Raw genomic sequence first — 15,428 nt, forward strand, 5'->3', positions numbered from 1 at the left:
CCTTTAATTTGAACTTCGCTGACGGTGAATTCACAATAAGCTAAAGGGAGTGTGGGCGAGTGAGCAAAAGAAAGTGAGAATGGTCGCTGTACAAAAATTCTAGCTTATTTCACGGTTTAGAGATTTCATAGTAGCAAAGCAAGCGACAATCGGAGGGAACTGTTTCTTTTAATTATAAGCACCCCTCTTACAGCCCTAGCTCAAATTAGCTGAACGTGGGAAATATGCTAACAAATATACAAAAGAGTAAGTGACAAGAAACACAGTCTAAAATCTCACTGTAACCATGGTTACACGAGAAAAAAGCTATATTTCATTTCAGATGGTTTTTCAAGTTGTGTGTTGTACGTCGGTTTCAGAGTCGACGTCCATCTTCGTCCGGACCAAGTTTTGTGTAGTGTCGTCGAGTCCTGTTTTGAGGCCCCATAAGGGGTTTTAGGGATAAGAGATATTTAGATAGGAAAAAAAAAAAGATACAGGATATTCAAGGAAAATTAATAGGATATAAAATATCTGGCCAAGATAAAACGGGATAGCGGGTACGAAAATCGTACATTTTTGCAATTTAAGTTAAAACTTGATACGGGATATATAGGCCAAAATTAACAAGATGAGGACTACTTGCAGCCCCCTCCCCCTAATGGGGTCTCTGATTGAGGGTTGACGGGTTTTGTGGGGACGTCAACTTTTGTATTGACGCCACCTTTCTTACGGACGTCAAGTTTTAATTGGATGTCAAGTTTTCTGTGGACATTACAGATTTGTTTGGAAGTTTTAAAAATTTAGAGTAGAAGTCGGGTTTTGTGTGGACGTTAAGTTCTGGGCTGACGTCAAGTTTCGTGTGGTAACTAAGTTTTTGTGTAAATGTCAAGTTTAGTGTACACCTTAGATCTTGCACCAAGCCTAGTTTTGAAGCGGAGGTTAAAATATACTCGGAAATGGCCATTTAGTACACAAAAGAGCACATTTTATACAGTTGGACATTATTGCCATGGTGAAACTTTTGTTCTGTCAATAGCTTAGTTTTAAACCAAACAAATCAGTACTTAATTTATTTTGAGTAAAATAAAACCCAGTTTGTGTGTGTACAAGGTAGATCAGTGTACCCCTTCAGTTACGTTAGTTTGTTTTAGTAATTGATATATTCTTCTCAATGCTTATTAAAACCATCTCTTTGAAGTATTTCACCACAATACAGTAAAAGGTGTCGCAGCTAATTCCAAAAGGCTCGCAATTCGAAGAAAAATTTGAAAGAACCGGATCTACTCGAAATGTTGTTGCAAGTCAGTTTGTTCGTTTTTCTAGGCAGTGCCATGGCTGCAGGTATGTTTTTAGTTACAGATATGACCTAAAACGAATCTTTAAATCTAACTTAGGATTTTACGCCTTGTACAGAGTAATTTTTTCCATAATAATGGAACATTTATAGTCTAATGGATGCCTTGAAAGACTGGTACTAATTCAGAGCTAAATCCAAAATATTAACGTGAACAGTTTATATAGTTTGATTTTCCTCGTGGGCAATAAAGTCATGGCTGAGAACTTTTGGAATTGCTCCCACGGACTTCGAATTACTCACCGGAAAAACAAAGGTGCAGATTGCTTTCTATTCGACGAAGAGTCCACTCCCACAAGCGAGAAGGTTGACGACTTGACCATATTAGGGGAGAGATTGGTTCATGCAGCTATGCGTTCTAGCCTTATGGCCCATCAGGCCGGAGCTTATCTGCTGTTTCCGTAGGACGATCGAGTCATCTAGGAGTACTTTTTTCTACTCTCCCTTGAATTGGATGCCTTTCTATGGCAGGATTACCTCTAGCATTACATTAGATTTTATATAGGGACTGTCAGTAGTAAAGTGTCTCACCAAAGAACACTATGCACAGTTTATGACCCCGGCAAGGACACCAACTCGGACCGTTCGATCCAGACTCCTGCGCCCTAATCATTAGGCTGCCACAACTCCAGCAACTGAATGGAATTACACGTGAACTTAAGATTGTAGCAATAGTCGATCTTACATGCATACACCTTATTTTTCTCTTTGAAAGAAAAATCGAAGTGAGTGATGTATATTCCATGGGGGTATTCTTTGCGAGGCAAGCACAATCATTTCCTTTGAGTTAGCTGGACAAATTAAACCAGGTAAAATTCGCCTCTTGATTTTCAAAGATCAGTTCTCATACAAAAATAAAACTAACGTGAGAAAAGTAGAATGGGAAAAAAGGCATTGAGTGAATTGTAATCTGATTAGCAACGGTTAAAGTAAATATACCACTAATTAACATAAACTTTTAGAACCTGGCTTCGAGGCAGTGTAAATGTCGCTCTACTCCATATATAAAGCGACGGATTGTGACTATGGACGTTATCGAACGATATTGCCTTATGTTTTAAGATATTTAAAATTATTCCTAGCTCTGTTAAAATGCCAATCTAAGTTTTTATTGACTTATTCACAATCAAAAGGCAGTTTAAAGCTGTTGATTTGACTATTAAGAAAGTATTAATTTTGGCGCTTGAACTTTTTTGAAGTCGCCTTTCACAGGTATATGCAAGTTAGTGGGCTTAAATTGCAGAATTAACAAATTTTGATCGTTGACGATTCTCCGTGAATTCATCCGTTTTCATGACAACGCCGTCATATTGGTAACGATCTTCAACCCCCAAAATATGAGGTTATTAGTTTCTCAATAAACTCTACGTATTTACATAGCATAAAAAATATTCTTCTCTTTTGAAAAATTAATTTACGAGCGAATGAATTCTCTGTTAAATTTCATATGAAAAACTTTATGGCAAACCTGGAATGATATAAGTGAGAAATCGTTATGAACTTAATGAAAAAGTAACTTTTAAAAAAATAAATACTTAAGTCTTAGTTTGTGCTCGATATAATAATATAATTTTCACGGCAAGCGCAAAAGTAATGCATGTAAAGGCAGTTGTAAGTTGAAGATCAGAAACTGTTTACTATCATTTTTTTCGTACTTATTCCAATCTTGATTCGTAAACCAAACATTACTAAAAAGTCACCGAGACTGTAATTTTGTATTTGCTTTAAAGCTTTGCAGAAAGAGCAAGCAACACAAACCCATTAACAAGCAAATAGTTTGCTTTGCAGTATTTTATTCAATGTTGCGGTACCATTGAGTACGAAATTCAATTCAACGTCAACGCATCTTGCCGATTGATTGCTAATTAGCGCACATTTTTTCCCCTAGCTATAGGCCTCTTCATGTTTAGTTTCTGAACATGTAAAAAAAAAGTACTATTTAAAAAGATTGATAACCGATGGAAAACTCGCACAGTTTATTTGCATTTTTTCTGAGAATTTTCCGTTTTGAAGAAACCAGCTCCACGGGTGCCATTCCCGAGTCAGAGCCCTATATGTATCAAAATACTATTTGCTATTTTCATCCTTTGACCGTAAAATCCAAAGCATTCAGATTTTAAGAGTATGGGGCTGATTTACATTATGTGATCACAAAATCAAGTTGTAGGCCAGGAGAAAATAAAGTAATTAGGTGCCTGACAGGTTTGGGAACGATTCCTATATATTCACGAGGAACGGCTTCGGATTTCTGAAGTACATCGAAAGCAAAATGGGTCAATTTGAAATCGTTTTTAAGTCGTGAACATGCTTTAATACACAATTTAGAAAAGAAAAATTTAAACTTTTACTTGCTATAAAAGTTAAGAACGCTTGACGATAAATCACGGAACAGTTTGGCGACAAAAACAGCTTTAAATTTTAGCGGGCCGTACTGGAGAGTGCGGCCCACTAAATTGACCAATCACAGCGCGCATGTTAACTTAAGGATATAATAACATGGCTTAAAATCCATCACGCGTCACGTGACTGAATATTCCACCGCTAAAACTGAGAAATGCGAGTGATATTCCCCAATTTTCAAAAACGCGCGTGTTGCGAAAAAGGTTAATAAACACAATAGCCTCCATTTGGCGCGAAAATATGCTCGGATATTTGTCCTTGGACATAATTTGTCAGTCTCAAAATTCGCAGTTTTCCGAGAGCGTAGCTCGAGGATAACTGTGAGCTGTGAGTTTTGAGTAACAGATAATGTCGGCGGACAAATATCCGAGCATATTTTCGCGCCAAATGAAGGCGCGTGTGTGTACAGAGAAAGCACAAATGACTAGTGGGATATTCCATAGTATACCACTCGAACGCGTTGTATAACTGAGATGTAAAGTACAGTCTTTATTCGTACTTGATTTATAGATCCATCACACGGCGGATGGAAACAAATTACCCAGGCTCTACCAGTTTGTGTGGAGCCAAGAGATAATGGCTATGGTCATTTGTATTACTATGGCGAGAGTAAGCTGGTAGCAGCGCTAAAACTCAAGTACGAGTCTGGTGTAATAAGGTGAGATTAGATCTGTGGCATATTTGACAATAACCCATTTTAAATTCCGTGTTTAGCTTACTGAGCAGAAGCGAGGCTGAAGTTGACTTATGCTACAAACCTTGCTACTTGACAAATGCAAATTATTAGGCACCTTAAGATACCAGGACGGGACGAGCTAGGACGACCACCGGAAGTAAATTAGCTCAACCGGGCATGCGCACGAGAACTCTTGACTCATCTCTCTGCCGTCCTCATCTCGTCGAGGACCCCATTTCGCCCGACTAGCCGTCGTATCGGAAACGTGAGTATTTTGCACTTGTTTTGCCCCGATAACTGTTCCAATCGACTTTATTTTCAGTAATATTGATAGGAATGTTTATACGGTTCACAGTTTTCGTGATTGTAGTGTAGAATACTACGCTGAGATACGAAAATGTGAATAAAAATATTCCTCGTCTGTTCGTTTGTGTTTCTGCAGTCACTGTTTTGACGCTATCACGAGTGTGTAAGCTCAATACAAACTGCATGCGTTGAGAATACATCAGTGTAAGTACAGTCGATAAAATGTTGTGAGATCAGAATGAATGCCATGCAGCATCTATCGAGCAAATAAAATGCACATTTTCAAACTGATGTTTAGTTGTTTTTTCACACTACCCGGAACTTGATGCAATGTTAGTTTGATTTTTATAACGCTTGTTACAATTACACATGGATATTGAAACGTTCACCAAAAGTCAGGATTCTTCGGCGACAGAACTCCCAAACGCTTTTGTGGTAAAAAGCCATCTGAAGCAGGTCGATCAGATTGTTCGTTTAATTTTTTCATACGGAAATTATGGTTTCTCTATTAAAATATTGACAGATGTTTGCTTCACGTCTCTTTTATAGTCTAATGGATGTCATTGCGTCTGTGAATAGCTTGTACGAGGTTCGAATTATTGACGTCGCCGTCCTTTGCAAAAATGCACATCTTAAGCATTTTGTTTTTGGCGACACGACGGGACCCGCGAAAGTTTCCCGCGTCCACTGCCGTTGCCGTCCTGGCCTTCCCGTCCTCGTATCTTAAGGTCCCTATTTTCCTGTTATCACGGTAACTGATTTCTAATCGCTGTCCACAAGGCCAACCCAAGCCTCGATTGCTTAGCTTACGGCGGCTAAGTTACATTTCACACAAATTATGAAATGGTCCTATAGCTGCAAATGCAATGGTTTATGTCTTCAAGGACAGCTGGTGTAACATGTACCCTTGATCTTTGATCCCTTCTCGTGTCCCTATTAGTAAAAGTTTTTGTAAAGAAAATTCTTTAATAACAGTTCCACAATTTAATCCCAGAATGTCCCTTACTCACTTGAAATAAATGCTCTGTTCCCTTCCCCCCCCCCCCCCGGTCCAAACTCCCAAGCTAAGAAGATAGGGAGGCTCTCATAGACCAACTGGCCTTCTGATCAATTCCGAGTATGAAGGACTGAAATTTTTCTGCTAATGATCGCAGTCCTCGTGGCTGATAACGTTTAATTAAAAAATTTTATCACGGAATTAAATTTTGTTCATTCTCATATTGTTACACAGGTGTGCCGCCAACGAAGCGTATAACAGCAGGTGGGGTTGTGCCTCCAAAGACTATCCTCTGAACATCATCGTCACGGACGACGCCGATCACGTGATCTTTCCGCTGCCAGAGTTTACTAAGGGACGAGGCGGGTTGTGGTACTCTATGCCTTTCGTTCACGACGAGTAAGAACAGCAAATATTCATGAGATAACCGTAAAATGTGTGATATCGACAACAGCACAACAAAAACAGCAACAACCCGACAATAACGATGGTATCTTTTTTCACCTTGCCATACAATAAAGCATGCTTTAGAAGAAATTTGTACAAGCAAAGAGCTTATACGTTCCTGTCCCTCTCCACTCTATCCTTCGGCTAGTTGTTTGAATTCCGATTAGCAATGACGCTAGCTAGGATAAATAGAGATAGCCAATGAATAAAAACAAGATTAAAAAAAAGATACTTTTTATTCCCTTTGATTTTCAGTCAATCAACAATTAAAGATGAATGCCAGCCTTGAATGAAAACGTTGGCAGTGAAAAACTTTTTCTTTACTAATATTTTGTATTGTTATTATTATTATGGTAATTTTTTTTTCTCGCCCGCAGACTCATCTGTTTGTTATTAACTATTAGTCTTGTTACATATTATTAGATACCAGTCTTTTTCTTTTTCTTCGCGTTTAAATTTCGATTGTAATCTAGTTAACGGTCACTTCTGAAGATGTATGTTGTACATACGAAACGTCAAGGAAATTAACTTTGTTTAACATGCGTTTTGGTTCCATGTTTATCACCGCGGTTTGTGTTTTGTTTCTTCTAAAGCTACGATGGCCAAGGAAAAAGAGTGTTTACGAATTAAAGATGATTTCCAGTCTGTACTGCGGACTCTCTAGAGTTTGTTTACGTTTTTTGTTTTGCTTCATGTAAGACGTCACAAAATGTGACCGTTCACATTTACTTATTTGAAGTAAATTCAAAGTTTCATGTCAACCGCCATCATGGATGCGAAGCTTTATGTTTTGCTCTTTTCGAAATAAATTGATGAAACAACTTTGTAGCCGTAAAAATAAAAGAATCTGTTGGGAAAAGAACTCACAATGTCTCAAAGATAACGTAAGCAGTTCGAACGAATAACATTGATTCGCATTCCATCGAGTGAAACTCACAAACATTGGGGTGCCGAGAGTATGCAGTACGGACTGGAAATCATCTTTAATAAACTGACTGGGATCTTTACGACAATGACCACACCGTTGTATCAATTATGATCAATCAATAAATTAATTCATCAACTAGGCACTCACTCATTAACAACTATAATAATTCTCGTAAGAAAACTGGTCCAAAGCAGCTTCACACATGCCCGTCTGTTGCCCCTCGTTCCTTTCCCTTAATCCAACTAGGCAGATCATTTAATCTTACGAAATCTTCCTCATATTCCGCCAGGTACTCCGATGAGTTAGTCTTCGCTGATTTTGCCCACCCGTTTTACCTGATCGAGGGAGAAAAGATGAAGTTTTGGTACGGAGAAGATTTGACTGGGCACTACGAAACTGACAATCAGGGTCGAGTATGTTTCCACGTCCTCGTGCGATTTATTTAACCAAGGAAACAAGCTGCCTTCATGATAAAGTTCATAACAGTTTTGATGTCATATTTGTTTCAATATACGTGTTATATTTTGGCTTCCAATAAACAGGGGTTAATAAAAGGCATGTTCTGTATCTAAATGTCGTTTTTTTCAGTTACCTTTTTATTCATTGAAGCTACTCAAGGGTGCAATGATTTAGGTTTCAATTAAACTACCTCAGGTTGCTAAATTACAGCCGTTTTCACTTTAGTGTTGAAAGTTATCAGTTCTTAATAATTTGCTTTGGTTTTGCATTATTACGCTAAACAATTGGCTTAAAATCTCGCGCCACTTTGTCGTCCAATCAAAAGTAAAGCCAAAACGTGACTTGCTCGCACACTTTTTCCCGCGCTTCACGCTGCTTACATGTGTTGGCTTCGAGCATTGATTGGTTCACTGAATTGTCTGCGTAACTGTGATTGGACAGAATCCTTACGTTGAGTTTGCTTAACGACACTCAATTGAAAACAGTTCTATTCCATAAAGCTATCGCTATAAATTACACAATTTAATTTACAAGCTATTAAGGCGGTTTCTGCTTCAATTATTATCCTAGTAGTTTCTGCTGGTTCGTAACTTCTTTTTCTGAAATATGAATTAATGACGCAGAGCTGTGCAATCAAGAAATACACCAAATCTTAAAATGTGCCCAATTTTAGATCCAGCAACTTCGATTTCATAAAATTTTTCAAATAAGTGTGTAAAACTCCGAAATGGATTTTAAAAATCTTAAAATCAAGGAAACGCAGCAGTTTCGGTAGCACACTTGGAAGCACGCGGCATTTCCAAATTCCTTTGTAATGATTTCTAATAATTAGACACTCACTTAAATGCTGATTCCGTAACAAAAGATAAAATCCTGGGCTATTTAAGCACCCCTCCCCTATTCCCTCCCGTTAGCTAAAGAGGGTTGTAACACGATCAAAACAATTTTTAAGAGAGAGAAAATTCTTTTAATTTCCTTGATAAAATGAAGATTCGACCCCTTTATCGACTTATGACTTCTTACGGAAATGGCAAAACAACGAACACCAAACCTGTTTGACTGGAATTAGTATCCATTTATTAAACACTTTGTTCTAAACAGGTTTGCAAACAAGACAGCAATCCTCCGCAGGAAAAAAATATGGCGGTTGCACGTCTCACCACAATACCACGCGAGCCCTACACAGCCCACAAAGTACAAGGAAAACCATCTTTTGGCAACATTTGCCACTGTGCTAACGACAAGTTAACAATGCTAGGTTTGAAGATGTTATTACTTTTCTGTACGTTATATAAGCGTTGTTAAATTTTGCATGCGCTAGGTTAAACCTGATGAAGACAGAACGTTTTTCTACCGTCACACAGCTACAAACATATGAAAACGTACTAATCAATTTAAAATTCTTTGGGGCTTTTTTACTTTGCTTTGCTTTGTTTCTTTTTGTTTGAGTTTCCTAGGTTTTCTTTTCTTTTTTTTTCTTTTCAACGCACGATTGAAAATTGGAAAACCACATGTACTAGCTCTGTCTAGCGTAAATGAATTAATTGAGCAAATGTTGTTTGTAATGTTTAAAGTTTTCAAGCAAAAGTTCAAGATCACTGGTCCACAAATACATGTAGAGATTTTTTTTTAATAGAGATAGACAAATACATTGAATGCTGAACGTTTCGAAGATTTCACTGTTTCGTTCTAACGAACGAATTCTCAGTTTTGTCTGAAGCAACCACCAACCATTAATATATAAAACTTGTAATACCTCAAGGGAAAAATTCAAATATCTGGGATATGATACTGAAATGATTGCTATATGAACAACTCCGAATTCACCGGGGTATAAGTTTGTGTGGTTTACTTGGAGATATGTTTCACCCAAAGTTATGCAGACGTCATGTTAGTATCCCCCAGAGGGGCACCAATGTGGTAGCTGTCAGGTATATAAGAAACATCTGTCATTGAGTTTTACACAGATATTAATACTTCTTCTAATGTAAAAACGGTTTAGTGGGAAGGTAAGTCATCTTTTAACATACGCGACGGCCTTGTCGGGCCGCCATAGCGAAGAGATCTGTTGGGCTACAACTTTGTAAAACATCAAGTTGTTAGAGTCTTGCAGCTGATTAGCCTTATTAAACCTCGGAAAGACCAGCAATTGATTTACGAAATTAAAAAAAAATGATCAAGAAATGGACACTAAGCGTCTTTAACCGGAATTAGTGTCCGTTTATTTAAAACTTTGTTCCAAACAGGTTTGCAACCAAGAATCAAATTATAAAATTTGCAATTAAACTTGATAAATACTGCGTGATTTTCTACGGTCACACAGCAATAAACCTGATAAAAATAAACATGCGAAAACTCACCAAGAAATTTGCAATTCGTGGGCGTCATTTCAGTTTGCTTAGATTTTTTTCTTATTGTTTTGTTTTGTTTGTTTTTACTTTTTCTTTTCAACGTATAATCATAAAAATTACAATTTCCTCGATTGTGATTGGTCTAAAAAACTCATAGTTTCCACTAATTCACTTGTCAAGTTGTTATTGGACCGTTTGCTATTGGACAGTTTGTTATAAGACAGTTTGTTATCGGACAGTTCAATAGCCAATCACATTCAAAGCTGTAGTTGATATCAACCAATCACATTCAAAGTTGTAGTTAAGTGCGTGGGTGCGCGCGCTTGCTTTTGTGTTTTTGGCGCCTAATTGCCGGTAGGAAGCACGGTGGGCTTAGAATGTTTACATCTCCTTTGTAGGTATTTTATTGCAAATTTCCTTTCTTTCATAACTTGGCTATTCTTCTTTTCTCGGAAATTGTAATTTTTATGATTAATTGGTGATAAGACTTTGTGTCGTCCAATTATATTTTCGGTCTGTAATCATACTCGCGATAAACAAATTGGACTCCCGCTGTGCGGTCGCCCAATTTTGTTATCCGGCTCTTATGATAACAGACCGAATTGAACTCCACTCAGTCCTATTACCATTACTGTAATAGAAAACTGGAACAGCACGAGACCTGTCTAGCGTAAATTAATTGAGCAAATGTTTTCTGTACAGTTAGAGTTTCCAAGCAAATTTGGTTCAAGCTTACTGGTCCGCAAATAGATGGAATTTTTAACAGAGATACGTGTTAAATTGAATGCTGAACATAACAAAGGCTTCATTGTTTCGTTCCAACAAACCACTTCGTTTGTTAGCAACAAACACCCCTTACTGCTTGCTTCTCAGTATTATAGGAAGAGATTCGATAATACAGCAGGTAAGCTTTCCAGGCACAATGTATTTTTCAAACATTTCTGATCGCCAGGGATTTTTGTGCGATTTTGTGCCATAAACCTCCCTATACCGCCAACACTCGAGCTCTGTGTGACAAAATGCTTAGTTTTACAATTGTTCGGTAATAGATTTCTTTCTTTTAATTTTAATCATTTCTCTCTGGTGTGAACGCCGTTTGTATAATTCTGTTGAACAACAGGGGCAATAACAAGTGCCAGAGACTGAGTCGTATTCTGTAATCTAATCTAATCTAATGATTGAGCATATGTACGCAAGAAGTATAATGAGTTTGTCGGACATATGTGGCAACAAGTGTTTGCAATTTGTAAGAACATTTCCTTGAAACATAATTAAATAATTCCTCACTAATTTCACAACGCATCAGTCATTCTGGCATTAATTTCACACTGGACTTTACTGACATGTCAAAAATGCTGTGCTAAAACAATCGTGTTAAGAGTAACAATTGTTTGAAGTAAAGCAACGAAAACAGCAGTTAAAGAGCTCGGTTCTTTCAACTGCAAGTTAGACGGTAAATTTCACGATTGCAGCCACTTTTTCCTGCATTTGTTTAAGCCAGTGCATACTAAACTTTGTTTAATGATTTATGATGCCAGTTGCTCGCCAAAACTTTGAGCTGTTCAGCATATAAGCCTGTGTATTTATTTTTTTCTGAGATTAAGTCAGCTACGTTTGTTTGCCTGAGTAACCAAATGGTATGAAAAATAGAATACTAACGAAACTGGCTGCCGCAGAACTGTGCGTGGGAAGCCAGGCGGCGAGCGATCAAGAATCTCCAGTGAAACCATCAGACAAACTGCTAAGCACAGATTGACAGTGTCGCCGGGTAGTGTCGCTCTCGTTTACGTTCCTTAACAATATACAGTTGCAAAAATCCGCTTGTCCAGATTAGATTTATCTGACACGTTGAAGTAATAGGGGCCGGCGTAGCATATTAAAAATATTTGGATCTAAATCGTTTTACACCAGGCCTTCGGTTTTATCAGAATTTCATAAAAAAAGACATACAGACACACGCAAAAAATAGACCGAAACGGTGGAAAACCCATCAGTTTAACAAACACCAACAAGGCCGTGTGATAATCTTAACGGATTTCGAGTAGCGAAGCCTAAACATAAATTAACGCAAGTTCGGTCGGGGAATTCAGCTTTATGCGACAGAAGCAACATCGAGATGTCTCGTTAAGGTAGCTTTTAATGGTTTCCAGAATTTTTTAACACTTCTTCTTTCGTGGATTATTGCTATCTTTCGTTTTTAATTAGTTGATGCTGAAATAATGGTGCCAAACAAATGCTTAATTATTAGTGAGCAAGTTATGGCATTTTTCATGAAGCAAAACTTTACCATAGCAACAGTAAAGCCCATTAAGAACACCCTTAATTTCGGCCTCGCTATCTCAAACTCGATTATATTGAACTCGAAATCAAATCATTTTCCCTTGAATTGAGACATATACTATCTTGAACTCTCTTTATTTAGAACCATTTTTTTCATTTCCCTTGAGGATTTGAGGTAGCGGTGTTTAACCATAACTCAATCAAAGTGGCTGTGAGCCACTGAACTCGAATAATGATTTATGAAAGGCTGAGAATGGAGTTTTAATTTGTATTAATTGAATAACGCGAGTCCATTTGTGGCTTGTGTCCAAACGTAGTCGCTCGAAATTACATCGAGTTGTACTGTCTTCCATTACTCCAGCTCCATTGTCTTGGCGACGAATGACGCCATTGTCCAAGGTCTAAACAAATCCACGAATGTACGAATGAGAAACATTTCCAGAAAAACAAATTTTCACTCCCACCTGAACGAGCTCAGCGACGACTTAAATGAGGGATAAGCTGGAACCAGCCATCCACTCGTACGACTGTCGCACGACTCTTTTAACTTGAGCCCGCTGTTCTAACAACCCAGCGTTTCTGTGGAAACCAATATAATGAATATGTTTCACCAATTTCCTTAGTGCAATTATGGCGCAGTGGGTCCTAATCTTACAGTACAGAGCAATTTTTATCTTTAATTTTTTATTTATTTATTTATTTTTTTATTTTTTTATATAACGAATATGTCTATATTAAAAAAAAATAAATGAAACATTTACCGAAGCACAGCGTTTTCTTTTCCAATTCTTAAAAAAACATTATTGAAAAAAAAAAACGTTTACAAAAACACAGCGTTTGCTTTCCGATGAATAATCATCTGGAGCTTTTAATCATTCGAGAATTCGTCCAGCACATCGATCGATTTCGAACTCAAAATAGGCTACCCGTAGTCGAGCCCTAAGATATCACTAGTGTCAGATAGGATTGGGAAGGAAAAACGATGAAGACGAATTGAAAACGAGTCGGGAGAGCTCTTATGTCTAATTAATTATCAAACTGTGATCAGCTTGTTAAGATGCAAGCTTTTGTCAACTTTAATAAAATTTGTGGAAGCAGATTCAGACTGGAGCCACCTTGAATTTACCAAAAATTTAGGGTGGCTCTGATTACTATAACTTGTTTACCAATGATAGGACATTTGTTTGATATCAGTACTGTCCTGTAAACTGAAAAAAAGAGTTGCTATCAAAGTAGACGTGCTAAAACATTCTGGAAACTGTTGTGACCCACCTTAAAGGAAAATATATGTTGTAGTTAGTTTACCAATTCTCTTTCAGAAAAATGGAAAAGAAGATGACGTTTTCTTGCGTTTTGATGCTATTGGGGGCAAATTATTTGCAACTTTGTTCTGCGTGGCCTTGGCGAGGTATGGCTTCGAGAAACAAGTTTTAAAATAAATACTATAATGCTTTGTGTTCGATGATAATTTTATTTTCTTAAGGGCAAATTATTAGTAATGTAAATGGAATTTAAAGTCAAACAGCGAAGACGGTTGACGGTCATTTTTTTTCCATACTATTGAAATCTTTATGAAAAAATTGCTTGGCATATGTGACCAAAAACCTACCGTGGGTGTAATTTTATATTTTTAACAATTGTTTAGCAGATAAAGCGAGCAATAGATCTTAGTATTAAGAAAAAAGTTTACTTTCAATGTTATTTTTTCTTTCAGTTTTGTACCCAGTGAGTACGAGCTTCAATTCAAAGCTAACCACATCTTGGACCGATTGCTAACATGAACGTATAACTCTCTGGGCCTCTTCATATATTCAATTTCCAAACGGGATATGCAAAAAAGTTATTATTTTACTGCGAGATTTCAGGACAGTTCGATCGTTTGAAAATTTTAAACGATTTGTATGAATGGGAACTTGCCATCCCGCAGCATTTTCCTTACATGTCTTGCTATTTTATTTTTATTTTTTCAAAAACGAAACATCTCGCGCTTTGACGTCAGTGGCCTCAATATTGGCAATGTTACTTAATTTCATCATCACGCATTCATTTCTGGTAGCTACTTTGCTCCACGATATTTTTTTTTTATGCGCTGGCAAGGTCACTTGACCAATTATCAATACGCACATGTTATAATCGGCCATTCTGAAGAAATTGGCACCAGCAATATGTCCCACGGGTGCATTTTTCATTCTATAGAGCGTTTTCAATGAATCTGAATGGCTGCTGCCCACGTGAGTGAGAACGCTCTACGGAGGTAAAATATATAGAGAATATTACATGGCCGTACGGAGATACGAAATTTATCTTCGAGTGTTGTAAAATATTTGAAATATTTTACAACACTCGAAAAGAAATTTTGTATTTCCAAGTGACCATATCCACATAAAAAGGTAGTCATGGTACAAATGTATTTTATAAAACTCAAGTATAAGTCGGGAGCAGTAAGGTAAGATGAGGTCGAACCCATTTTAAAGTTCAGTGCTTAACGTGCTAAGCAAAAGCGAAGCCAGAATTGACTCTGTTGAGATACAAACCTTGTTACTTTTCAAATGTAATTTTTTCCTGTTACATGGTAACTAATTTCTCATTTCCAACCCAAACCGTATTAGCGGCAATGGACAAAGGTTGATAAAGCAGCGCGCAGACTGTCGCAGAAGCCGAATGACATACAGCATTAGATACTACCTCTGCAATAATGCTTGCAAAAATTTTAGAACGGAGCGAACGAAGTGAATTTAATAGAAAATGTGTGCAACAAGTATTCATGTACAGTAGTGTATGTGTCGTTAATCACTCTTGCCCCGGTTGGTCAATTTCCGTACCCATTAACGTAATTTCGTAGTGGTGAAAAATTAGTTAATCAATCACATAATGTCCTTCTGGTGACCATCTTGCTAATTATCAAGGTCTTTATAGTTGACCCTGTTTTTTTAAAGTTAATATATAGATTTAGCCAGGCCTAAAAGTTGAGCTACTGGGCCGGGTAATTGTTCAAAGCCCACCCAAGATAAGCGGGAAGTTTGATTTGAGTTTTGTAACTTTGGAGTGAGGTTTTCTGTTTACATTGTTTGGCCTTCTGTTCTGAGTTTGAATTATCTCAAACTGCACAAAACATAAGCAAATAAACATTTTTATTCAAGAAAAATTTATACTTCGGTTAACACAGTTTGGGATGCGTTAGCCGGCTTCGAACAACCCGGCTCTGATTACAACTAGTTAACCTGGCTTCAGCCTGCGATCCAGTTGAA

General features: G+C 37.4%; 1 protein-coding gene across 1 annotated transcript; it reads left to right on the top strand.

Annotated features, from left to right (window-relative positions):
- The first annotated feature begins 1,167 nt into the window (after positions 1-1,167).
- Positions 1,168-7,663, top strand: LOC149117738 (uncharacterized). The gene is made up of 4 exons (XM_089285219.1): positions 1,168-1,323; positions 4,247-4,394; positions 5,950-6,114; positions 7,380-7,663. The coding sequence occupies exons 1-4, from the start codon at positions 1,272-1,274 to the stop codon at positions 7,534-7,536; spliced, it is 522 nt and encodes a 173-aa protein (XP_089141345.1). The 5' UTR covers positions 1,168-1,271; the 3' UTR covers positions 7,537-7,663.
- The last annotated feature ends 7,765 nt before the right edge of the window (positions 7,664-15,428 follow it).

The sequence above is a fragment of the Orbicella faveolata genome, unplaced genomic scaffold (genome assembly GCF_042242905.1).
Source record: "Orbicella faveolata isolate gen_17 unplaced genomic scaffold, um_ofav_v1 contig_1, whole genome shotgun sequence".
NCBI lineage: Eukaryota > Metazoa > Cnidaria > Anthozoa > Scleractinia > Merulinidae > Orbicella > Orbicella faveolata.